At 38.7% G+C, this 26,583-nt stretch overlaps 1 protein-coding gene across 2 annotated transcripts; it reads right to left on the reverse strand.

The window, feature by feature from the left end:
* Window positions 1-423: 423 nt before the first annotated feature.
* On the reverse strand, window positions 424-25,427 carry LOC116614224 (NFX1-type zinc finger-containing protein 1). Of its 2 annotated transcripts, XM_048726211.1 has the most exons (28): window positions 24,822-24,995; window positions 24,045-24,159; window positions 23,289-23,366; window positions 22,474-22,677; window positions 21,770-21,987; window positions 21,286-21,481; window positions 20,888-21,001; window positions 20,270-20,365; window positions 19,612-19,700; window positions 18,840-18,917; window positions 18,375-18,634; window positions 18,227-18,310; window positions 17,468-17,611; window positions 17,118-17,261; window positions 16,768-16,879; window positions 16,361-16,466; window positions 12,724-12,932; window positions 11,355-11,506; window positions 10,503-10,614; window positions 9,312-9,519; window positions 9,048-9,144; window positions 5,470-5,673; window positions 5,176-5,259; window positions 4,405-4,584; window positions 4,061-4,117; window positions 3,403-3,463; window positions 1,697-1,777; window positions 424-1,356 (listed from the first exon to the last, which is right to left on the reverse strand). In XM_048726211.1, the coding sequence occupies exons 1-28, from the start codon at window positions 24,853-24,855 to the stop codon at window positions 998-1,000; spliced, it is 3,876 nt and encodes a 1,291-aa protein (XP_048582168.1). In that variant the 5' UTR covers window positions 24,856-24,995; the 3' UTR covers window positions 424-997. The 2 variants fall into 2 exon arrangements, with proteins under 2 accessions (XP_048582168.1, XP_048582167.1); XM_048726210.1 differs by lacking the exon at window positions 24,045-24,159 and having other exon boundaries at window positions 24,822-25,427.
* Window positions 25,428-26,583: the final 1,156 nt, after the last annotated feature.

Below are 26,583 nucleotides of genomic sequence, written 5' to 3' on the forward strand. Positions count from 1 at the left end.
TGAGGTTGATGTCCAGGAAAACCAATATGCCACTTAGTGTATGTTTTTCAGCGTACTCACTAAGACCTTACACAGGTCGGATTTGATGGATACCGGAACCCGAAAAGATAAATGCCTATATTTGTGACAGCAGTAATGGAATCATAACCGGAATCTGTCTGAATAAAAAAGGGCACGACTCCTTAAACGACTTTCCTTAGACGTAGCAGGTCTCGAAATATTGGGGGGGGGGGGGGGGGGGCACAATGGAAGATAATAAGATAATATTTTTGGGTACAGCCGCGCCCCTACTGGTTATTTCTTTTAAAAATATTGGGGTGTATGTGTGTGTGTGTGTGTGGGGGGAGGGGGGGGGTGCTCCCCTGCTGCGTGTTCTACCCAAACATGAACGAAGAGACCCATCAACAAGACGCGGATACAAGGTGGGTATAACTACACTTCTTTATCTAATTTATTCCTACAAATTGGTGCTAAAAAACTATTTTTCTCTATTTTTTTTTTGTCGTGTCTTGGTGGTCTAATACGATGTCGTAACACGGACACATTCCTGGAAGATATGGGGCATGTCCTATGAAAAATATCGAAATTTCTTTGTCGGGAACGTTGAGGGGTATTCGCATGCCAATGACTCGTCAAATTTGATCAGTTAGGGTTAAAGAATATCTGAACAGCGGTGAACCGACGGTCTGTCTTTTCTTTTAGACCCCTGATGTATGTGACAAGTTCTCCTCCATCCACAAGAATAAATGATGATTAAGGCCTGCCCAATCATTCTAACCTTTAATTACTTGGTACCCTTCTGCTTATGATTGAGTTAATTTCTTATTTGCGCTAGTGCGCAAGAAATTCTATAGATTCCATAAAATTTTCACTAGTCGAATAAGAAAAAAAGATACAATTAATTAAAAAAAAGATTATTTCGTAAATGGAATTAGGCAAGAATGGTTGATGTACACGCTTTCTGTATGGGTCTCTTGGAAGCTTGGCATATTGAGCACTATTTTTTACTTCGTTCTTCAATTGGGAAATTTTCCTGCTTCTTACATTCTTCCTCGACCGGCAAAGGAAGAGAAAGTTTTGTCTCCTTGCATTCTTCCTCGACTGAGAGTTGAGTTGGTACAATCAACTCTTCTTCGACCGGCAAAGATAGATGAGATCTCGTCTCCTGGATTTGGGGACTTGAATCCTTGTCGCCCTTGAGGTCTCCTCCTGCAGACTTCGGCTTTGAGTTCTCCTCTTGGACTGGCGCCGGAAGAGATGTAGGGTCGACTGTAACACAATGCTGGCCGGTTTCCTGTGCGGGAGGGATCTGGGGATCAATTTGATTCTGGGCTTCAGGGATTTGGACAGAGGCACCTGAGAAAGAGAAACGATTCAAATAAGTCGGAGTAGTAGTGGCAGGGTCTTCGCTTAGCATACCTGTTCCACACTCGATCCATGGTGAGGTAAACATAATATTTTTACGTGTAAAATCACTTCATGTTTTAGCATCGAAGCATCCGTTATTAAAACGAGAGTTAAACAACGAAAAAGTGCCCAAGACAAGTGCCCTATCTTTAATGATGTCTAGAGTACTTAATAATGGCAGCCATTCCTTTTGCAGTTGTTTTTTATCCAGAGATCTTTTGTTCTTAGTATCGAGTTGTCTGTAATATCGAGACGTCCTTACGACGAGACTCGTCGGTAATAATCATACCTTCTTTGCCGATGGCAACATTTTTTTCACCAACAATAACCGTTTCTGCGTGGTGGATGTGGGTGTTGTAGACAGTTGAGGCTGAAAATAGACAATGCCAGAGTAAATTTCACAAACCTAAAAATTATACTCCCAGAGTCATGGTGTATTGTGTAAACGTGCACCAGTTTTGTGAACTTGGTTTTAAGTTGCACTGGGTGTTGAGGCGTACTTGCGTGCAATGGGTGTTGACATGTAATTAATGTAGAGTGTACTGAGTCTAAAGGTAGACTGGATGATAAAGTTAAAGAAATACTGTTTCGATATCCAAAAAGATGTAACTAGGTGTGTTAGGGTGTATTGGGTGTTAAGGGTTAGATAATGGACGCGAGTGTTCTATGGGATTAAGGGCATGAATTAACAAAAATCTGCGAGTGAGCAGCACACGAGCGGACATTATATAACTTTCTTAGAAAATTAACACTGACACGAGACATTTCGAGACATGCCTTCGTACTAGATGTCAGTGGCAAATCAACATCATTAGATGCAAAACAATAAAAATAATATCTTACTGTCGAAGGCCATTGTATGGTTGTCAACATCATTAGGCAATACTGACAGGTCAGTTTTCTGCGAATGAAACTAGATTTCTCGCTCTGTTGAAATTCTAGTCATCGCTGCAAGACTCGAAGCAGGAGCGCTTGATTTTTCCGTCCCCGGAAAAGAAAGCGCGCGGTTTTAAAAAAACATTCGGCAAAAAAAAGTAAGCAAAGAGAAACGGGAACGAATACCCCATCAAAAACACGAAAAAGGATAAACCGAAAAGGATAAACCGAGGTCTTCAGGTGATATTTCTTTGCTTCCATCGCTGAGCTATGTTGAAATATTTATGAATAACTTTGATATTAGCAAACACAATTAACATTGTATTTTTGCTTTCTTTTTTTCTCCAGGATGTGAAGTAGTTGAGAATTTTGAATAACAGGGACATTACAGTGAGGTTTGTAGTTAATAATATATTAGTAGTTATCTACTTAGTGATTAATATTCCCTAAGTTGCAACTTTGTTTTCATTGTTTTCCTCCAGGATAATCTGTGTGATAATGTATATAGGTAATTGTTAAGATGTAATGAGTGTCAAGGTCAGTTAAAGGTCAGGGTAAATGTGCGCTGATTGTAGTTAAATGTGTAATGAGTTAAACCATAGGTGAACACTTCAAGATGGGTACAGTAGAACTTAGAATTTTCTAGATCAGGCTGAATAGTTTCTTATAAATCGGGGTACCCTTTGAAAGGCAGTTAATGTTCTTAATTGATTCTTTTTTTTCATATACACTGAACAATAACAGTCACTATTTAGGATGCCTGCTGACTTTAACAATAATAACAACCACAATGCTGAACACAACAGATAAGCCAATGTTGTATTTGATTATAATATGCAATGCACCATGTATGAAAAACATTTTTTTTTGTCAACCGTAAATCATATACTAAATTGTCTCCACGTGTTATATTTTCTACAGAAGGGCTTCACAGAAGTTTTTAGAATTTTGGCAATCAACATTTGAGTGATATTTCAAATGAAAACCTATTTTCCCCATCAGGCTAAGTACTTCCTTTTATAAAGGTGCCTAAAACGCAAAATTTCAGCCTGTAGGTTCTTAATCTGTAGTTTCTTATATGCGGGTGTTTACTGTACTAATGAGAGCGGAAAGCATCACCTGTCGGGCCGGTGATGCTATCTGCTGGCGGTCCATCGGCCATGGCAGTGCCATCACGTCTCTAAACCAGCAACAAATGTCAGGTTAGCACTTACGTGACTCTGGAAAATTGCTCAGTATAAAAATAAAACACTCTAGATAAACAAGACTGTTGACACGATGTAAGTAACGCGCCATATAACACAGAACCACAGAGAGTACTAAATAAACTGCCAGGAAATGTTTACAGTATTTATTTCAACCAACGACGGAATCCTTCTAGTTATGAATTTCTTGTCAATCAAAGTAATGATTCTAGCACGCTATCGCTTTCTTAAAACTTTGTATTGGTGGCCACGGTAGCGCGGAACGCATATAACGTGGGGGCACAGTACAGATAGAATGCATACGTCTTTTTAACTTTCTTTCGTTCTCTGATGTTCCGATCGCCGTTATTGTTGTCTTATTTTGGGAGATGCCAAATGGTAAACACTAAGCTTCCAGGTTCTCTTCACCAAAAAAGATGGATGTATTTCTCCGACGTTGGATCCGAATATCACAAAACATAATGGATTAAAAGGATTACTAATAATATTTCTCATGACAAAACCCCTTTAATTAATCACATCTCATTTGATTAATACCATATTCTAGAATTTAAAAATTACAAAAGTTTTACCTTTTTGGGAATTTCTTTTCCATAACTGTTATTTTTTCTCATCTTCTCTATCACTTTCTAAGTACAGTGAGAAAAGAGACAAAGACAAGACAAAGGCGGAGATAGTTTGAATATGCAATAATCAAAACATTAGGTCAGGAGTGTATTCGGGATTCTTTACAGGGGATTCTACTTTTAAGAAATAGTAAATAGCCTGCTAGCCGGCTCTCGGGAGATTTGGGATTCCTGTGGTTACCCGAATCTCCGGAGGGCCGGCTAGCAGGCTATAGTAAAAAAAAAATCTGTTTTTTCTATCAACCACCACGCAAGGGGATACGCTCCACTTCGACTAGAAAAACACGTACTTCCCAGTTACGTCTTGACTTCCTGCAGAAAAGAGACGCATTTCCAAAAATGTACATGCCCCGCCGAGCTCGCGAAATAGCAACGCACAAACGATTCCTCGAAGAGAGGTATCCGATCTTTGCTTCTTTTTCTGGACTGCTACGCACAAGGGAAAGAAGAATGATTTCGTTTTCACGACCCTGAAAAAAATTCAATCTCATCAGAGGCGCGATAAGTACTCTCCCTCCCCCCCGCCCATCCCATCCCACCCTACAATCTACCATCTCCAACTCATTGCTGAAGTTAATTTCGACTTTGCAAATTAATATATTGCTTATGTCATTAATATGGAGGCGTGTGAAGTAACTCAAATTGCAACAAGGGACAACTGAGAAGGGGAATGGCCAATTTAATGAATTTCCGATTACGTAACAATCTCTGATGATTTTTAACGGAAAACGCGAAAACAATTAAAGGCAGTGTGTCTATTGGAAGTTTCTTTGATGATGTGACTGATAATTTAGAGCGGATGGCCTGTTAAATAGCGCTTATTCTAATAAATTATTTTGCCTCTTGCCGGCTGCCCATCGGCCCTCTGGAAGTAAACTGGTGAGAATGCCGCAAAACCACTTTACATAGTGTAATAGTATCTCAAAAACAGACAAATGCGGTATCCCTCTATAGACCCCTGGTATAGTTTGCCTATCATCTTATAAACCGACAAATTCGTACCCATCCATAGATCCCTTAATAGTTTGCTTTTAAATTGTTGTTGTTATTGCTAGTCCAACCTGAAATGAGTCGATTGTGGTGATCTCGATGTCTATTCGTTCCTCATTCTCGATGGGGTTCAAACGACTTTTGATGTTAGACACCTGTAAATGTAATTTCTATCATCAACCACAGTGAATACGAATATGATAGGATAGAAACAGGATTAACAGAATATCTGAATAGTACGTCTCTTTTTGTGCGGCGTTTTAAGAGTATTACCCCTACCTCCCCCCTCTCTCTTTGAATAAAGAAACAACCCTTCCTATAGTTTAACCCTAGACTTGACTAGTCCCGAAATGCTTAGGACATACCTGCCCCCGGTAGGAGCAAAGGATGGTTATTTCCTCCGGTTTGACACCATTCTGTATGAGGAACTTGGCTGTTTCCACTATCTGCTCCGCCTCGAAGTCATTCTTGTAGCTGTGCGAAGTCTTTCTGGTGGACTCTTTGCGGGTATGATTGATGAAGAACATCGTCTTCTCCATGCAATCTAGAGGGGAGTTTTTATCTACAAGCTGTAAGTCAGACGGTTTGGTCAGTATACTTCGAGTGGTGCAGCATCGCACAGCATACCGTTAATAATCGAAGTACCAGGAAGCTTACTGAAGTTTTCATCCCAACAACCCCAGGGACTTTAAAAGCTAACAACACGGATTCAGGGAAGTTACATCAACAACATAAGCGATGGAGAAGAGAGAGAATCTCCCGTCTGAGACGTGCGCTTGTGAAAATACCATGGAAATCATTTACAATACACCAAAAACTGGAAATCGACTCTGCCGTCTTTAATAAGACTTCTTCAGGGCAGACTGAAGAAGGTGAATCGTTACAAGAATATTTACATCAGGATAGTGGCGCGAGACGCAGAAACATTACAACTGACAAAAACGCGCATTTTCTAGAATAGCGCGCGCTATGGATAAAAAGAATTTACACATCTCTACGTGCGTTCCTACTACAAAAAAAGTCATCACTATTAAGACCCCGCGGGTAGATAGACTTAAGCCGATAAGCCCACTGGCCTTCCCTTTCCCTAAGCTGAGCCTCAGAGTTACACTTATCTATAAGTTGTACCATAACATTAAGACCTAAATGATTATCGCAATGAAAATGTTGATAGATAAGGTCATCCTTAACTCTTTCACTAACCGGTAAACTAGGGTGCTTATTTAACCTACTTTTATGATTATTAAAACGCTTCCTAAAACTATTGATAGTAGACCCTACGTATTGCTTGCTACACATAGAGCAAGTAATTAGATAAACAACAAAATCTTCTATAAATAGAAGGGTACGTAAGTTGTCTGCTGATGGATTTATAGATGATAAGACTCTAGATTATCTTATCATCAATGGTAAAACTAGGGTAGGTCGATTTTATCTCCTTCCTAAAATACATAAGAAGGGTAACCCAGGTAGGCCAGTCATATCGGGGTGTAATACTTGCACTGAAAAGATATCTGAGTTTGTAGATTATCATATTAAGGATTTGGTGCCATCTATACCATCCCATATTAAGGATACTAAACATTTTCTTAATATAGTGAGGGATATGGGAACTTTACCTCAGGGGGCTATCTTAGTCACAGCAGATGTGGTTGGGCTTTACCCCCACATACCCCATGATGAGGGGTTGGAGGCTCTTAAAGCCGCTTTGGACAAACGTGGTAAGTTAACAGGTAATTATATTCCATTGTCCTGAAGAATAATAACTTAGTATTTAATAAGAAGCATTATTTACAGGTATTAGGTACGGGCTATAGGTACTAGAATGGCACTATCATATGCTAATCTTTTTATGGCTAAAGTGAAAAAGAAAATCATAGACTCTTCTCCAGTTAGGCCTTATTTGTGGCGTAGGTATATCGATGACATTTTCATGATCTGGACTGAAGGTGAGGACGCTCTGAGAGAGTTTATGGCTCACATGAACTCTATACATAGAACTATAAAATTTACGTTTGAGTGGTCTACTAGTCAGGTAATTTTTTTGGATGTTTCACTTACTCTTAGGGATGGGTTTATCTCTACAGATCTTATAGTAAGCCTACTGATAAGCATCAATATCTGACGTCTTACAAGCAGACGTCCTGTCATCCGTCTGCTTTTAAGAAAGGCATTCCTTTTGGGCAGGCACTACGTATTCGTAGGATATGTTCGGAAGACTCTTCTTTCGAAAAGAGGGTATTAGAGTTACAAGTTTATTTAGTTGATAGGGGTTATGACAGCAGGTTTGTCGGGAGGGAAGTTGACCGGGTTAGACGTATTCCTAGGGACGACACATTGAAAGACAGGCGTAAAGGTAAGAATGATCGTGTACCTTTTGTAGTCACTTTTCATCCAGCTTTACCTTATTTACCTGGTATTCTTAGTAATTTACAGCCAGTTCTAGAATCTTCTAGTAGATGTAGGGGTGCTATTGGTAGGGTACCTATGGTGGCTTATAGGAAACCTAGGAGTTTAAAGGATATGTTGGTGCACTCCTCTCTTAAAGAGGATAGTACTCAGGTTAGAGGTTGTGGTAAGTGTGGCGGTAAAAGGTGTAGGGTGTGTAACTTTCTTAAGACAGGGCGGGAGTTTCGCAGTACAGTTACTAATAAGAAATAAGTCATTAATTTTGACTTGGACTGTAACTCAGATTTTGTTGTTTATCTAATTACTTGCTCTATGTGTAGCAAGCAATACGTAGGGTCTACAACTTATAGATAAGTGTAACTCTGAGGCTCAGCTTGGGGAAAGGGAAGGCCAGTGGGCTTATCGGCTTAAGTCTATCTACCCGCGGGGTCTTAATAGTGATGACTTTTTTTGTAGTAGGAAACCACGTAGAGATGTGTAATTTCTTTTTATCCATAGCGCGCGCTATTCTAGAAAATGCGCGTTTTTGTCAGTTGTGATGTTTTGGCGTCTCGCGCCACTATTCTGATGTAAATAAGCTTGTAACGATTCACCTTCTTTAGTCTGCCCTGAAAAAGTCTTATTAAAGACGAAAATTTGGCAGAGTCGATTTCCAGTTTTTGGTGTATTGTATTCATTGTTCTGATACGAGATCGCGACAGTTTGGGCTTTTTGATTCTATGGAAATCATTTAAATAGACTAAGGAAATTTTGACACGTTTGTAGCCTCTATCCAGTTGTTATTTATATTCCTTGAGAATATTGAGAGAGTTCTATGTAAAGGTTATTTCAAATGAATCAACGCCGGTAAATAATTATTAGTTTTAGCATATTACGAGGGGAATTTAGTGATTAAATGTCCCCGCAACCGAGGGATTATTAGTTGAAGCCTCGACGCAGCGGGCGGATCACCGAGGAAATAAACTCGCAACTACGAGTAATATTAGGTTTGAGACCACCACATTGTCACGAACCTCAAAATTAAACATAGTTGATTTACATAGTTGCTTTACATATCTAAAGTTTAGTTCTTTGACGTCATAAGCACGCATGCGTACAGCAATCAAAATCATCCCACATGGATCTAATCTAACATTGTTTAGGTATCACAAGATCAAATACTATGGTATCTTGGCGTAGGGTCTATTCATGGGCTAATCAGGAAGCTGGCCTCTACTTGTTTCCCTGGTGGAAACTAGAAGACAAGCATCTTGGATTTCTCTCAAGCACTGATGTAGAGGAAAAATTAGATTCTTTTGTCTTTTTCTAAATTTCCCTCAGTCTAAGTTTTCCTCATCATTAATACATGAGGGAAATTTAGAACCATCTATTGTTTTCGAGGGAATTTCGCTAGTAATCGTCCCTCGGAAAACAAAAGAATCCGAGGTGATCATAGTATTACACTTTTTGAGAGGGGGGGGGGGGGGGAGGTATCCGTATGAGTCGCTTAATTTTGGGAGGCGCTTATGCGAACAATTATTTGGTTTAGACTAACCTCCGTCCTTGTCCTCAGGTCTTCGTAGATACCGAGCTCTCTCAAGAGATCTGCAAACTCGTCCCTCATACGGCCTTGATACTTTAACTGCGTGTACCTAAAAATAAATAATATCAGCGTTCCATAAAACGGAACACCATAACGAGAAACGCTCTTATAATGGACACTTTCTTGCGCCCCGATTAAGGATTCTTCAATCAAACGCTATATAAATCCTCGATTAGACGGACACCTGATATGATGTTAATTGTACGTATATCTTACGGTATCTCTCCCTTGATAAGCCTCTCAAACATGGACACGTCAAGGTTGTGTTTGAGGCGAAGCTTGATAAAGTGGACCTGTGGACGCAGCTGTTGATGGTCGCCAATCATGATCAGGTGCTGAGTGCATGATGGGATCACGGATACAAGCTGAGGTTCAAGGATTTCTGCAGCCTCCTCAACAATCATTACACACGGACGAATTAGCTCTGGAGATAATAATAGTGTCATGAGATTAGTGATGGGATATTCAAGCTGATGATTGGTCGGGTTTTCTCAACAATCATAACAAACGGACGGATTAGCTTTAGCAATTATGATGTTATGAGATTATAAGGAAGGATATATGCAGTCTATGAGATTGATTGATACATCCCTCTAAACAATCATTACACATAGAAAGATTTTGTCTGGAAATAAGGGGTCATTTTAAGATTCATTTTGGGATATACAAGCTGAGATTATTGCAGCCTCCTCAACAATCATAAAACACGGACGGATTTTATTTGCCATGAGATAATTTTATTGAGAATATTAAAGCTGGAGACTAATTTTTATGAGTTAATGTGTGGTACAGGGGTAAGGAACAAAAATACAAGTAGTATAGTATGCACCGAATTAGCCCCGTTTTGGGGGCGGAATACTTATTTTTAGGCGGAATACGTAATGAGCCTTTGTTGACACAGGTGGTTCTTTGTTGCCGACCATTTAATGTGCGGTACAGAGGTAAGAAACAAAAATAAATGTATGACCAAATATTCTCACTGGACTCACAGTATGATATATAGGGTAATACCATGATCACCTCAGATTCTTTTGTTTTTTGAGGGACGATTACTACCGAAATACCCTCGAAAACCTGCAGCGTTTATTCATTACGATTTTATTACTTTTTATTATTATATTTCATTTGTATTATTTTCATTATGATATCTTTCCCCAGGTTATATTTGTGCGTTTGTTTATCAGCGTTTTTCTTGTTGTACTCTCTGACTTGGCGCTGCCTTTACCCTCCCTTAATGCTATTGAGCTTTCCTACAAAGGCTCCGTCAGGTCTCCTTCCAATAAATTGTGTTGAGCACAATAAGAACACTGAGAACATATGAACCTTGTCATTGGCGTAGGTTTGGTTTTCAAAGAGACCAAACTTAAAAGTCTCGTCTACCGAATAGGTAACGTTTTATAACCCTACCTAGCCATTCTGCTCTGATAGCGGCTCCTGTCACGGTCATACCGATTACTTTGGCTTCTCTCAACACGTCGATGTGATGTCTATCCAACAACTCTTGTCTCTCGTGCTTTTTCTGGCAAAATAATGCTTTGATCAAGATAGCAACATCCTCTACTTATTTTCCTACTCTAAAAGATAAATGGCACACATAAGGGGAGCCCCATTAAACCATTAGTGAGTCGAAGAAAAACCCTTACTACGAAATAAAAACGTACCGTAAATCATGAAAAAAGAAACTCGCACATGCCTCAGCTGATAGTGGCTCGTTTCTATGGGAGTGTTCACGAGGGAGGGTGACCCTAGGTAGTAGGGTTAACCTACATAGTAGTGTTTCCTTAATCTATTGCTCATCCCTGTTCGTTTATCATGAGAGATGGAGTTACCCTAGGTAGTAGGGTCACCTTTTGTTTACATAAGCCCATGTGAATGCACAAAGTAGGGATAGCCCAGGGGCTAGGGATACGTTTGTTTTTCCATACACGCAATGTACTGTGGTCGCGGGATGAGCCCGCGAAGCTTGCTCTTGAAACGAAATTCAAATTCAACCCCATGTATGGTGCCCCTTAGAGGTTAGGGACTAGGGGAACCCTTCTCTCATGTGAAATGCCCCTACAGTCATGATTTTGATCATGTATAATAATATGAGTATAATGTGCTCCTTATACATTGATGGTGTAATTTCGTAACATGTTTTCTTTAGCTGTGCATCATATTTGCACACCCTTATCACATTTATACGGATTTGCCTATGGTTTTTGCCAAGTAAGATATTTAGTAATGCAATCCATATGTCACTCATTGAGTTCTGCATACCTGTGTGAATATATTAACAAGCGTCTCAAAGTCTTCACTAATTTGCCGGTAATGTTTGTAATGTAAGGCGTACATCAGTTGGATCTTTTCTTCTTGTCCAAGTTCCCAGATGTTTCCAGCATTCAAAATGCTTCTGAAATGGGCTCCAAAACCTATGAATATGCATTGATATTGTTGTGTAAATTGTTGTGCTTATTGAATAAAATGTTGCTAAATTAACTGCTTTTTTTTATTCATACAACCTGAAACTTTTAAGAAATATTTATTTATTTTCCATCAGCTATTGTTAAACTCGGGACTGCTTTGATAAGTCTTTGTAACACTATTGACCCCAGGGATGTACCCAGGATGTACCCAGGATCTTTAGCCCTTTGTACAGGGTGGTGAAGAGGGGGGGCCCATCACGAATCACGAAGTTATTTTTCAGACTTTCACGAATCACGAATTTAAAAAAGAAGCTTTCACGAATCACGGTTTTAACTTTTGCTTTTCTCATGAATATATGATTTAAATATACAATCACTTGAAGATTCAGTGCATTCAATGCAGTTTAACCGACAAATCTGTTCAATAGGACAACGCTGCGGTTGATCCACTTATCAGTTAAACTAACACACAATGACATGATTGTTTACTTTTACTTATAAATGTATGAATAATGACGCGAAAAATACCGTTACAACCGATACGAAGTGATTATTCTACAGCTCCTGTCAAGCGAAGTTGAGCACTGTTTTGCAGTGACTCTCGTTGTAAGACTTCCACTGGAATATGTGATTTAATATATGTATATTTAGCTTGAAGAAGGGGCACTTGCACGCTTGCTGGCCGCTTTTCAGACAATAGAAAATCACGAGTCCGTCAAAACTGACCTGGATTTATGTTACTTAACCAATCATACTTAAGATAAAACAATAGCGCTGTCAAGTATTGGTGGAGTAGTGTCACACAAACTAAGACACTTGATACATCGGATATTAAACTAGCACAGCAAGAGGTCAACAATCTAAACAAAGGTCATGTTTATTCGGAAATCTCTTACATGTATTCGTGTTTTAACTATTGTCGGCGTCAACGGTCACGTTTCACGAATTTAGCCATGCGAAATCACGAGTCACGAAAGTAAAAATACCCCAATCACGGATCACGATAGAGTACTCAATCACGAATCACGGGTTTATGTTTAGGCTTTTCACGAATCACGGGTTTAATTTAGGGTCAATCACGAGAATACTCTTCACCACCCTGTTTGTAGCCTACTTCAGGGCCACTATTGACAGCATACTGCCCAGCATAGTCCCAAGAGGGACAGAATCGAGTTATGAAGTAAGTAATGACATTTGGGTGGGGGTTCATACTTTGAACTTACGTTCGGGAGGGATGGGTGGTAATTGTCGAGTCGCTTCTTCACAAATTTCACTCTTTTCCTCATTTTCTATAGGAGTATCTCCTATCGTATCTTCTGCTGCATCCTCTGCTGCATCTTCTGCTGCTTGTCTCTCCATGTTTTCATGAGATGGCTCCAAAACCAAACTATTGCTAATATCGTCGGTGTCTTCGCCAACATCAGATTTAGGCCTGGATAAAGGGGATATTATTAGTATTTTAGACGGAAAGGAATCCCATATCTGCCAAGAACGCTTACTAGAAGTCAAACAAACAAACAACAAACAAACATCTTTTATTTGCACACAAAATTAAGTGTTACATAGGTTGTTTTTTTTTGTTTTTTTTGTTTTATATTCATATATTTATTGATAGGGAGAGGAGAGAAAAAAAGAAAAAAAAAAACCTAGAGTTGCATACCAAGGGGGGACAATACTTCGGTGCGGGCACCCTAGAATAGCTTGAGAGCTAAACGGGCTAGGGTGCACTTAAATGTTAGGGAAAAATCCTAGTTTGGAGATCTAGAGGCTGTGTGCATAAGCAAGAATGTACGAGAAAAACACAGATATAGAGACACGACAAGGATACAACAAGGATACGACAAGAATACAAGCTGGTACAAGCAGAGCGGAAACAAAAACAAAAGGAAGGAATATATGGCCAAGAATTAGGTGATAGTATGGGTTACAGGTGAAGATGTGGGTGGGTTAATAGGTGGCGATTAGGTCGTCTGATAATTTTTTTTTTGAAGGATTTCATATTTAGGTCTTTGTCATTTTGGGTGAGTTCGTTCCAAATTTGTACACCTCTAAATCGGATGTTGACTTTCCCGTAGTTGGTGCGTGCTTTAGGTAGGGTGTAACTAGATTTGGCAGAAAGTCGGGTGTTGTATTTGTGGGAAATTATATGAAAGAAAGAGTCAAAAGTTGTGGGGAGAGTTCCAGAGTGGTGTTGGTACATAAATAGCGCTGTGTGGAAGTAAACTATATCTTTAACCTTGAGAAGTCCTAGTTGTTTAAAGATGGGGGAAGATGGGGCATCGAATTTAGAAAAAGTCATAATTCGTATCGCACGTTTTTGCATTAAAAAGAGAGGTTTTAGTGTTGTACTATCGGTGTTGCCCCATACTAAAATTCCGTAAGTTATATGGGGGAAAACAAGTGAATAATATAGTTGTTTCAAAATGTTAATATTGACAAAGTAACGTATCTTTGAGAGTGCTCCTAGATTACGTTTAAGTTTTTTGCAAAGCTCCGTTATGTGGCATTTCCAGTTAAGATGTGAATCAATCATTATTCCTAAATATTTTATGTATTTTTCTGATTTGATTGGTTTATTGTTTATCTTCAGTTTTATAGGATGAGTTACTTTTTTCTGAGGAGGGTGGAATAACACAAAGTTAGTTTTATCTATATTTAGAGAGAGTTTATTGGCACAGAGCCACGTATATATATGTTTTAATTCGTAATTCACGGTAGATTCTAAATTGGTTAGGTTTTTGTTTGAATAGAACAAATTGGAATCATCTGCAAATATGTTAAAGTCTAGGGTTTGGGAGGAGTTGTTAAAGTCGTTAATGTATAGTAGAAAAAGAACCGGACCAAGCACAGACCCTTGGGGAACTCCGTAGGAGATGGAGCTCAATGAAGATTTGCTGCTTCCAATTTGTGTGAACTGTTTTCGATTTGTAAGGTAGGAAGAAAACCAGTCATACGCGATGCCACGAATTCCATAATGTTCGAGTTTGCGTAAAAAAATCGAGTGGTCTACAGTATCAAAAGCTTTACTAAGGTCAAGGAAAAGTCCGCACGAAAATTGGCCCAATTCTATGGCTTTCTGTATTTTGTCAACAACGCTTAGTACAGCATGAGTTGTTGAGTGTTTAGGGCGGAATCCAAACTGATTGCTGTATAATATATTATGAGTTTGTAAGTAATGATTTAAGCGTTGGCAAATTAGTTTTTCAAATATTTGGTTGAAAATTGGGGGCAAGGAGATAGGTCGATAGTTAGAAAGGGTAAGGGCGGAACCCTTTTTAAATACAGGGATCACCTTAGCGATCTTGAACTTGTCTGGGACTATGCCTGACTCGATTGAAAAATTGTACAGCATTGCCAAGGGCTTAGATAAAATGGAGCCTGCAGATTTTAGAACTCGCGTGGGAATACTGAAGGGCCCCGTTGACTTGTTTGAGTTGAGTTTACAAATTTCAGACTCGATTTCGTTGGGTAGAATCGGGAAAAGGCAAAAACTGTTTGGCTGTCGTTTTTTCAAATAGTAAGAGAAGGATTTCGCAGTGTCTGGAATATCATTTGCTAGATTTTTTCCAATGTTTGTGAAGTAGTTGTTAAAGGCATTAAAAATGGCTGTTGGGTCCGTAAGCACCGAGTCACTAGTTATAATTTTACTCGGAATGGAAACCGGAGATGCTTTAAGAGTGATTATTTGTTTTATACCTTTCCATATTTCTTTAACGTTCTTAAGATGTGCTGAAAAATAGTCTTCATAATATTTGTCCTTGCTGGCCATTAACAGACGTTTAAGTTTATTTCTGTATAGTTTAAACTGATTATGTATAAAGGAATTCTGAGTATTGAGAAACTGTTTATAGAGTTTATTTTTAATAGCAATTGAGTGTTTGATGCCTGTTGTGATCCATGGTTTGGAAAGGAATTTGATTTCCTTTCTAGAAAGTTTTTTCAGGGGGGCGTGTTTGTCAATAATCCTTTCTACTGAAGCGTAGAAAGAGTCAAAGTAGTCGTTTACGTCTTTACAGTGCGAAAAACAATGCTCCCAGTTTATGGCCTGCATATCATGCACTACCGCGGACTCGTCATAATGAGAGTAATCCCGGCGGAATAATTTGAATCTACGAGGGAGTTCAGTAAATTTGTTAATTATCAAAAAATTCGGTAGATGATCCGTCAAATCATAAACAATATTCCCGCTAATGGTGTGATGTTGAAAAGAGTTAAAGAAAATGTGATCAATAAGCGTTGCAGAGTGATTAGTGATGCGGGTAGGTTGGAGAATGTGTTGTTGGAATGAGTAGGATGCCATTGTATTTATAAAATCATCCGTGGCCTTATCTGAGCTACAATTCAATGCGTTAATATTCATGTCCCCCATGAGTATGCAAAACTTATTTTCCTTATTTATCTTATCGATGGTTTCGTTAAGCATGTTTGTAAAGTTTTCTATTTCTGAATTGGGGTGTCGGTAAGCAACACCACATAAAGTGTTTTGATTTTTTTTGTTTTCGATCTCTATCCAGATTATCTCATGGAAATTGCTCGAGGAGGAAAGGTCTGAGCGAATGTTGTAGGAGAGTTTATTTTGTATATAGAAACCTACTCCGCCTGCCTCCGTATTACTTGGTTCTAAAATAAAATCATAGCCTTCTAGCTCCGTATTTAATGTACTGTAAACACGGTCAAATTTTTAATTATTGTTAGCAAGCTTGGGTAACAAGTTCGTTTAGTACTTATGGTTGCCGGGATATCTCATTATTAAATTCAGGGATTAAAACCTTGAGGAAATTTTATGTAAAACGACCATCTAAAACGTTAATTTCAACTTTTCCTATGTTAACTTTAAAAACTTTGTTTTTTGCCCCCTACCTTATTAGCTTTCCTAAGTCAGAGGCACAGGCCTTGAACAGCTCGTTAATCTCCTTTGACCCAGGCATCCATTGTTGTAATTTAGGCTCCACAATCCTTACCAACTCTACATAGACACATACTTTGGTTAAAAATTGAATCGCTCTCTTAATATCCTCTTTGATGTTTCATAAATGTTAACACGACTGAAGTGTTTATTTTATTTCATTGCCTAGGTTCCTTTCTCTAAAACATCTGCTGGCCTAAGTACCAAACATACTAAACTATTTTTCCGTGTTTATGAAGTATTCAAGTTTGAATAAATCTTAATCGTCGTCCTTTTCAGTGTAGGTATGTACATTTGACCGATAAATATCTTTTATAGTGATACAAATGTGTGATATATTTTTGTTTTCTAAGGTGCTCACCCTCTAATGCCATTTTGTTGTCAAAACGGTTTCTCTGTTCGAGCAACTTCTCTAACTTCTTCATGTCCACTTGTTCCTCAACCAAGGATTTGATATGCTTATCATCTGCTTCCTTGAGGATTTAATCATCCAAAGAACAAAGAGTTAAAGAAAAAAGAATTACGTGAAACCGCTTGAAAAATGCCTTACAAGATTGCCAAGGGCTTTGTACAGGGCAACAATCCGCAAGAAAAACATTATTTTGTATAAGCTGAGTATAGGGGCTGGTTGCGAAGAGAGTGTGTCGAGCACTTCTGAATCCTTCTAACAAAAAATAACACATTATTTTAATAAATAATAGAATAATTCACCTTTACGAACGTCATGGGACTGAAAATACTCCCCTCTTTCAACTGGCGAAATGCTTTCCGTAGTTTTATCTCAAGCTCACAGAGTTCCTTGGTGAGTATCTTCTTTTGCTTGTAACAACTCGACTTCATTTTTCCCTCAGCAACCTGGAAAGAGTTTATACGTTACAATTTGCATTTTCTAGTGGAAGAGGCTCGTTAAATTTTCTTGACAAATTATGAAACCGCTGGGGTGACATTGAATTTTGCCCTTTCCAGTTTAAGATATGTCAATTTGTTGAAAATAAAGTAACATGTAAAACTTTGCAGGGACGTAACATCCCAGCTTTGAAATTCTTGAGATTAAAACAAACCTTCCCAAGTTTGTATTCTGCAAGGCTCTCGGAGGCTCCCTTGCCAACACGGATCAAACCTGGACCTGGCTCCTGAAATTCGGGAATCTCTTTACAGCATGATTCCAAAAAGTGGTCTAGAGCCAAGTTCTTGTACGTCACAACCTGAGCAAAGAGAAATTCATGTTAAGGGAAACATAAGTTGTAAGGGCACGACTAGAAGGTTTTGTAAACATCTATGTTAACAAGCTAAGTGGTGAACCAGTTCCAATAATATTTCATGCGATGATGGGGATTCAGCACTGTGCCTGTAGCATTGCATACCAGAAAAATATATGAATTACAGATATAATAATTTGTATACAAGGACAAGAATAGCTTTGTTCTCATTTGAACTAGTCCGCTATTCTAAATAGAATAGCGGTTGGAACTCATAAGCCTGCGTAGCTTTTATAATTACTGGGTTTTGAAGTCAGCTTATTAATTTGTTAAATGGCTCTCTTACTGCTCAGCTTATTTCTGGCTAGTTTTTCGGCCGCGCGAGCGCTGGGTCTAGACACACCCTGTAAGGTGTACAACGGGGATTTATTTTGCTCTTTCTCTTTTTCCTCGAGGCTAAATTTGGACGGAAACATATGAACGAGCTTCAAAGCTAGAAGGTTTTAGGGCCATAGCCATACAAATAAATTATGATACAAGAGATACAAAAGACGTTCATTGATTATAGTAACTTTCTTTACTACAAGACCTTAGTGTCTTCGTTCGCCATTCATTACCTACCAATATTGGCCCTGTGAGCTCCATACTAAGAAGCAGCTTTACCAGAGCAACACCCACGTACGACTTGCCGGTGCCAGGCGGACCCTAAACAGACACACAATATTAATAATGTAAACTATAATGCCAGCCCTGACACAGTCTAGTGTACCTGGATCAATGCCAGCTCACTGCTAAGCACACGCTCAACAGCCTCCAGCTGCGTCTCATCCAGGAAAGATTCGAATTTGTCTCGATGTCTTTTGAAATCTTCCAGCACCGAATAACTCTCTTCTTTGTCTGCAGTCGAGCGCTGCTCCACATTCTTGAAAAGGACGGACCAATCTGGAGACTTCTTGAGATCGGCTATGTATGGTGGCGGCTTTGTTGTACGTGTGACATCCACAAGGTAATCTTTGAATGCAACCGTTTCTACCAAAAATAAATCGAAAACGGTTCGGTACGACTTCCAAGCTTGGAGGTAGATTAAATGATCATTAACTACGATTTATTGTGAGATGTTTTTTTTTTTTACAGCGGGCAGGTATTCAGCGCGGTAGATGAAGAATTGAGTAACGCATTTTTTTTTTCTCGTAAGCATGCAGAGAACATGCTGCCGCTTGGCATAGACAATAACCTTTTTTTCTGAGGACATCCAGTGATGGCCCATACGCCCTGAAGAAGGTAGCGCTTTCTACCATAACACCAGGTGTTCCTAAATGTCAAAGATAATTATGGAAAAACGTATTTACTCAGAAGTCACAAATATATATCCCAATAACATATTTTCACATCAAATAGAAGTATTCAAAAATAGTACAAACAAAGCAAGATTGCAGGGCCAAGTACAATTGCCATCTTATCCAAACCGGCTGGCCTTGATTGAATGAGGCTACGTAAGTCATGCTCGATAATCCAGCGCTTTCCTTCTTCGGTCGCAAGCCCGCTGTTTGGAGACCACGACTGGTATTCGAGCATGACAAGGCATTCATTTCCATCGGCTCATTACAGCCAAATTCGTTGTTGCGCGACCTCGGCGAATCCAAAATCCTTGTCTTGTTTGGGAAAAGCGCGTAGTCGTCTAGACACAAGCTTTAGGGGCGGTTTGGGAATTTTCGATTTTCGATTTTGGGAGGTGACGCGCAACAACGAATTTGGCTATAAAGCAAGAAATTGAGATACTTTCCATCAAATATCTCTTTATAGATGGTAGTCTCAAAATCTATTTGCAAACGCCTATTCTATCATCATATCATTATCATTATTTTTTAAAATCGAATCAATACCGAAGTGGCAACTAAAACAATAAAATAAAGGGCTAATGGATAATTAGATAATTGGAAATGTTGGACATTTCAGATCTGGCTTTCACATAACATCGTGGGTACCCTCGGCAGGGCTCCCATTACCTTGCTCAGTTAGCTCCTGAAGTCTACTTATCACCTTGGCATCCGAAAAATAGTTCTTGTTATTTCCGCACAGTTTCACAGTCACCACACTGTAAGAACACAAAGAAGAAGAATAATAACAATAACAGCAGCAGCAGCAACAGCAGCGACAGCAACAACAACAACAATAACAAAAAATAGTAATATAAATAATAATGATGATGATGATGATGATGATGTTGATGTTGATGATGATGTTGATGTTGATGTTGATGATGTTGATGATGTTGATGTTGATGATGTTGATGATGATGATGTTGTTGATGTTGATGATGTTGTTGATGTTGATGATGGTGTTGATGTTGATGACGGTGTTGATGATGTTGATGATGGTGTTGGTGTTGGTTTTGGTGTTGGTGGTGGTGTTGGCGGTGGTGCTGGTGGTGGTGTTGGTGTTGGTGGTGGTGTTGGTGGTGGTGTTGGTGGTGGTGTTGTTGTTGTTGTTGGTGGTGGTGGTGGTGGTGGTGGTGGTGGTGGTGGTGGTGGTGGTGGTGGTGGTGGTGGTGGTGATGATGATGATGATAGGAGGAAGAGGAGGAGGAAGACCATAGTGAAAAAAAAGAAGAGGAGGAAGAGGAGCAACACAGTGTAGAAAAACAGCCCCTGTTGATTACTATACCTATCTTTCTTCTCAACTTGGGACACGACTGCCCAAATTGGGTTCTGAAATGTTGCGTCAAGGGATATGTAGAGGAGGTTACCATGAAGCAGCCAGCTGGAAAAGGTAATGCTCGTTGGTCCCATTTGCGTGGCAATGGTGGTTTGGAAAAATCAACAGTTATCTGACTCTGAGTTAATATGAGGCCGAATGGCAAATGTCGTTTTATCTCAGTGGAATCATTGTTTTATTCAGATCACACTTGTAGGGCAATTGGTATGTAAAAAATGTTGTCTGGTCAAGCCACTTGTCATGGTTTGAAAATCTGGTAAATTTAGCAATTACTAAGTAAATACCGCTCTTGAAAAACATTGTTCCTGTACAAAAACGTAGCAGCACGTTGGAGAGAAATTGATCAAGTGCGTTGTCTACGCTAATAGTAAATAGGGAATTATATATTATATTATATTACATTACATTACATTACATTACATTACATTACATTACATGACATGACATGACATTATATTACATTATATTACATTACATCATATTATATTACATCATATTATATTACATTATATTATATTACATTACATTATATTATATGAAAAAAAGACAAAAAATGGAAGTCCTTACCTATCTACTGTTTCCTCTTCCTCGTCTTCAACAAGCTGTTTGTACTTCAGTTTAATTGAAAGACCAGGAATGGTGGTATTTTTGAAGCTGGTATCAAGGCTGTCCAGAGTTATTCTATAACGGTAAAAAGACAAATCTTGTTATCATATTTTTCGGAATAATTCATTGTCTCATATAAGTAGATAAGAGTATGTTATCAGGGGTGATGCTGGAGAAAAAACATAGGGTAGGGTCAGAAGCTGACTTTACAAAATGGTATCCAGCTCCAATAATAGGTCATTCAATCTATCCAGAGACATGTCAATATATGAGTAGAGTGGGGGGCTGCACCCTATTGACACCCTTCCCTCCCCTCAAGCTTTGTTATCTTTTCTACAGTAAAATATGAGAATACTTACTCATACATCATAATGTCTTTGGAGTCAAAGGAACCATTATTAAGAAATGCTCTTATGCCATTCTTCAGCTTGTGGAAGCATTCCCCTCTCATCAAGCAAAAGTTGGTTTTAAGATATTCATTTGCAGATTCATACTTGTAATCACTATTTTTGTTGTCTTTTACTTTAATCACAGGAAAGGATTCTGTACTTGTTGCTGGAAAAGATTGGAACAGTTTAAGTTTAAATGTTAAAAGGACTAGGGTGTGAGCGAGAGGGAGCAAAATTGCAATCATTTTGACAGGATGGGTGGGGGCAGGCAGGGGGTGGGGGGGGGGCAGGGCGAAAGCAGAGCCCTGGCCAGTTTGGAGAAATGCTCTGGCTGGGTTGGCACACCCATGATCTACACCATTTCTGGGTCCTTGCTAAAATATTACAACAGTGCCAAACAAGCATAATCCAGGAGCACCTATCCCAACCAGGCTTTAGGATGAACTCTAGTTACCTTTCAGCTCAGAAGTTGTCAGGATTAGAGGCTGCTGTTGCCATGGTAATTCCTTTGCATCAGGAATACTGGGAGCGACTGTTTCCATCAGATTGATTAAGAATTCAGGGTTGCAGCTGGATGATAGCTCTTTCAAAACTGGAGTTATCTTTAACATCCAGTTGGGACAGGCTTTAACGAAACTTTTCAAGAAGCTTTTCACAAGTTCAACTTCCTCACTAAAATTACACAATAAGAAGAAAATTATAGATACCATTAGCTGTATTATCTAAATCCTATGAATTGTTCAATTGTCATATTGTCATCATCATATGACAACAAATCTCTTAATCAATTTGTTGTAAAACCACACCTTAAAACTAATAGCAGAACTTAGAAAAAATTTCTCTGAAATATCTTAAATTGCACGTTTTTATAGGAAAAAGTATTTTGAATCTCAGTAAACAGTATTTTAAATCTCTTGACTACGTGAGCTTCCTACATCTAACCTCATTAAAGTGGCACAATTTGGTTTGGGCTAGAGGGGGGACCACATATACCCATAACCATATTATTATCCATTTTAAATATAGCTTAAATTATCTTTATAATTACTTTTATAACTATCATCATTATTATAATTATAATATTGATAATATGATTGACTTAATATTTGCAATGAATCCTTTTGTTCTATAAGCCGCACTGCCAAAAAGGCAGATTACCTTGACAATGTTTCATGTTTTATAGCACCCATTAGATGAAAATCGATGAATTTTGATGCTGCTATCTTTTCCCATATAGTGTCAATGGTTTGTGAACCAGGAAGAGCTTTCAACTTGATCTTTTCTAGCACTTTCATGATCCTCACAACATTCTCCATTGCAAGAACATCATTATACAGGATGGCATCCCATATTGCTGAACAACTATCAAAATTGAATAAAAAATAAATAAAAAAAAGATCACCCACATCAACCCACTACCTTATTGACAATCATTGTGATTTATTATCTTTGCCATATCATTATCATCATCATCATCATCATCATCATAACCCAAACATAAATAAAAAAAGATCACCCACATCAACCCACTACCTTATTGACAATCATTGTGATTTATTATCTTTGCCATATCATTATCATCATCATCATCATCATCATCATCATAACCCATGGGTGGATCCAGGGGTGGGCAGAGCGAGCCCCACCCCCTATTTTCAGATATTTTGCTAAAAAATAACGAGAAATATAAGGAAATCAACAGAGAGACAATGAATCCAGGCCCCTCTTTTTTTTAACTCTTGCCTGCCCCCCCCCCCCCTTTTCAGGGACTTCTGGATCCATTTCTATTACTAACATCACTATCACTAAACACAAAACCACACAAAAGTACCATCATCCTCATATCATCACTACTATATACCATTATCACCATAATCAATATCATTATCTCATAACTACCACTACCATTTCATTATCACCATCACTACTGCCCCTAATCACCATCACAATCAAGCAATAAAAGATCAGCTTACCTGGATGGTGCATGGTCATCAACACCAAGGATATGATCTAGGAAATATGTAATTTCCTCAGGGGATATGGCATAGCAACTGAAAGAACAAGGTAATTTAATTGTCTTTTAGTCGGCATGTTCTCATATTAATTTGTATGGCAAAACTTGCCATAAGGGAATGTTCATTACATACCTTAGAGGGGAGGGAAAATATTGGGGGAGGGGGGGTGAGAGGAGCTCTGAAACTTTTTAACCACCTAACGGAGGGCTCCGATAAAAAAGAGCTCTGTTCTACTGAAATCCTGTGGTTGTTAAAGGGCACCAAAATTATGGTTTGGTCCTTAATCAAAATTTCCCCCCCTTCCATCAGGATATTACAGGGGCAGATCCAGGAGTTCCAAGGAGGGGGGGGGCAGGGCAAAGCAAGGATTTCAAGAAAGGGGGGGCACATTCATTATTCATCTGTGGGTTTCCTTTAATTTCTTGTCATTTTTAATCAAAATATCAGAAAATAGGGGGATGCTCAGCAACAAGAGACATTAAAATAGGTGTATTATCATAACATTTGCTTGGAGCAAAGACAAAAACTCTGATTGAGGGAGGGTGATCTGACAATAAAAAATCTTGTAGAGGCACAGGTAGCCCAAGCTGACTATTTGTGTGGAATTATGGCCACATTTCAATGTAAGATTTTTCAAAGCAATGAATTCGGCTTTATCTGCTCCTGAAAAGGTTTCAATTTGGCAAGATTTGTGTTTTTGGAAACTTTGTTTACCCTTTCAAACAACAGCCATGGAGTATTTGTTCTTGGATGGTTTTCTGGCAAAAAACTTGGCATTTTGTTTGGCTGATTGGAGGTGTGGAGTACTCGGCAGGTCCTACCTTCTTTCCTAGGGGTCAGTGAAAGAGGTTTTAAACCCGCCGAAAATCGCTCAAACTTGTTAAGACAACAAGAAGACAACGGTTAGAGTTTCAATTAATTTTAATTAAAACTTAGGCGAAAAATCGTATGTTGAAATGTAGCCATAATTTGACAAATATTGAGCTGGGCTACCTGTGGTAGAGGGGTAGGGAAAGCATACCTGTCAACCTCTGAAAATCAATCAAAAGGCTTCAGAATTTTTTTGGGGGAGGGGTAGGGTATATTCATTTTTTGGAGTTTGCTGTATAAAAAGCTCTGAGGAACAAATCCACTTATAGATCTCATGAGGGTGTTGGGTAAATTGCGCTATGCAAGGGAATTATTGTTTCAAATATTTTAATAGAAAATAGGCAAAATGACCATTTTCTATAGAATAATTTTTCGGAAGCAATAAAAAATGGGAGATTTTGTGCTCAATGCGAGAGAGAGGGAGAAGGGGTCCAAAATCTTGAGACTCCCGCCTAATGGTTGACAGGTATGACAGGTATGGGGAAAGGAATTCTATCATGACCAAAACTGAAGGGGTGAGGTGGGGGCCAAATACTAAAATACATATAGAGACTTTTAGCTGTTAAGATCAAGTTAGAAGGCATAACACTGTAAAATTTTAATATATAACATAATCTATACCTGACAATTTCGTAGTCATAAACACCACTATCATGTCTCCTGGTAACTTCAATGAGATCACCAATCTTCAAGGCGACTTTTGATTGAGCCCCTGTCGTCTCCATTTCCAAGCCTACTTCCTCACCAGTTTTGATGCAGACAGCGCCGGCATATCTTTTTTGATGAGGGCGATCCGAAGGATTTGTTCTTCGCACAACTGAAGCAGTAAATCTCGGCAGACAATGCGAAGGCGGCTCTCTAAACAAGGTCCTCAATTCATCTATTGGTGTACAATTTGATCGCTCATCGATAAAAACCTCCAACTCCTCAAAAAATTGATCATCCTTTAAATCCTTAGTTGTAGTCGCAAGAAAGTGTTTCATTAGATCTTTTCGATACTTGTATGTTGGATTGGATATCCTGAGCTTCAAGCAATCCTCAAGCAATTGAGGGTTTTTCGGTGGTTTGATTCCGGAAAGAAGACGAAAAGCACACTCCGTTATAACCCTCTTTTTTAAAGGATCCCAATGTTCTTCAAAGATATCGTTGATATCCTGAATAATCTCTGGGTCTTGGTATTCCATAGTCTTCGCCATCATGAAAGAGGCGAGGCGAATGTTAAATATTTTTTTATCGTTTTGACTGTTACATTAAAGAAAAATGGGGGGAGGGTGGATAAAAATGTACATCTTTTCTTAAAAAATATATTCCTCACTATGGTACAGTTTTACACGGAAAATATATAATCCGCTTTGACATAAAACATGTTAATAATTCAATGTGTATATTTTAAAATGTGTTTTGGTATATGTGAGCATATGATAACTTGTTGAAATACTTTATCCACCCTACCCCTAATGAACTTTGATTTACCATTTCCTGGAACCCGGCAAATTATGCAGAAAACACAGGCATCCGCATCGGTCAAGAGTAGATTTTGTTTATGCTATGCAAGATATAATAATAATTTAACAAATATAAATATATCATAATGTTCTGTTTCAAAGCTGGGTATTTGATAAAATGGCATCGCAAATGAGCATACAGACATACCTATTTCAAATAACGTTGCACTCGAAAATCAATGTATCGTAACTCGCAAAGCTTCATGGGTAGCGTATAAAAGCCTGAATCCAGGGCAGGGTTCCTAGAAAGCAGGTTTACGCTAACCCAGGGATGAATACCTTTTTCATCCAATCAAATGTCAAGATAGCCGTATTTATACCTGAATTAGCGCTAACCTGTTTTCTAGGAACCGCCCCAAAGCCATATAAATGTTCACAGGAACATGCGGATAGCTTTTGAAGCCCGGATTTGTGTTTATTAATGATGATTTACTTGTTTACTTGATGCCCATGAAGCATTGATGGTCACAATACATGAATTCTCCGAGTGCAACCTTATTTTAAATAGGTGTATATTGGAATTAAAAGAATTGGTGTGTTTTTCAGATCTCTATGCATTATTTAAAAAACCTAAGAAAAAGTGGCATACAAAACAAATATGATAACAACATCATAACCCATAGTTTTCGTGACTCGATGTCCGTCCGTCCGTCCCCAATAGCATCGTATGGCAACCAAACTTGGTAGGTGTAATGTATGTGTCAAGGGCGGTGCCAAGATATGGTCACGTGATGCGTGACGTCATCGATGACGTCACTAAGCAAATGATGTCATATCTATATTCATATCTCCTAAACGAAACATCATATGACAACCAAACTTGTTGTGTCATGTATGTGTCAAGGGGGTGCATCACTATAGTCAAGTGATTGTGACAT

The sequence above is a fragment of the Nematostella vectensis genome, chromosome 4, assembly GCF_932526225.1.
Source record: "Nematostella vectensis chromosome 4, jaNemVect1.1, whole genome shotgun sequence".
Taxonomy (NCBI): Eukaryota; Metazoa; Cnidaria; class Anthozoa; order Actiniaria; family Edwardsiidae; genus Nematostella; species Nematostella vectensis.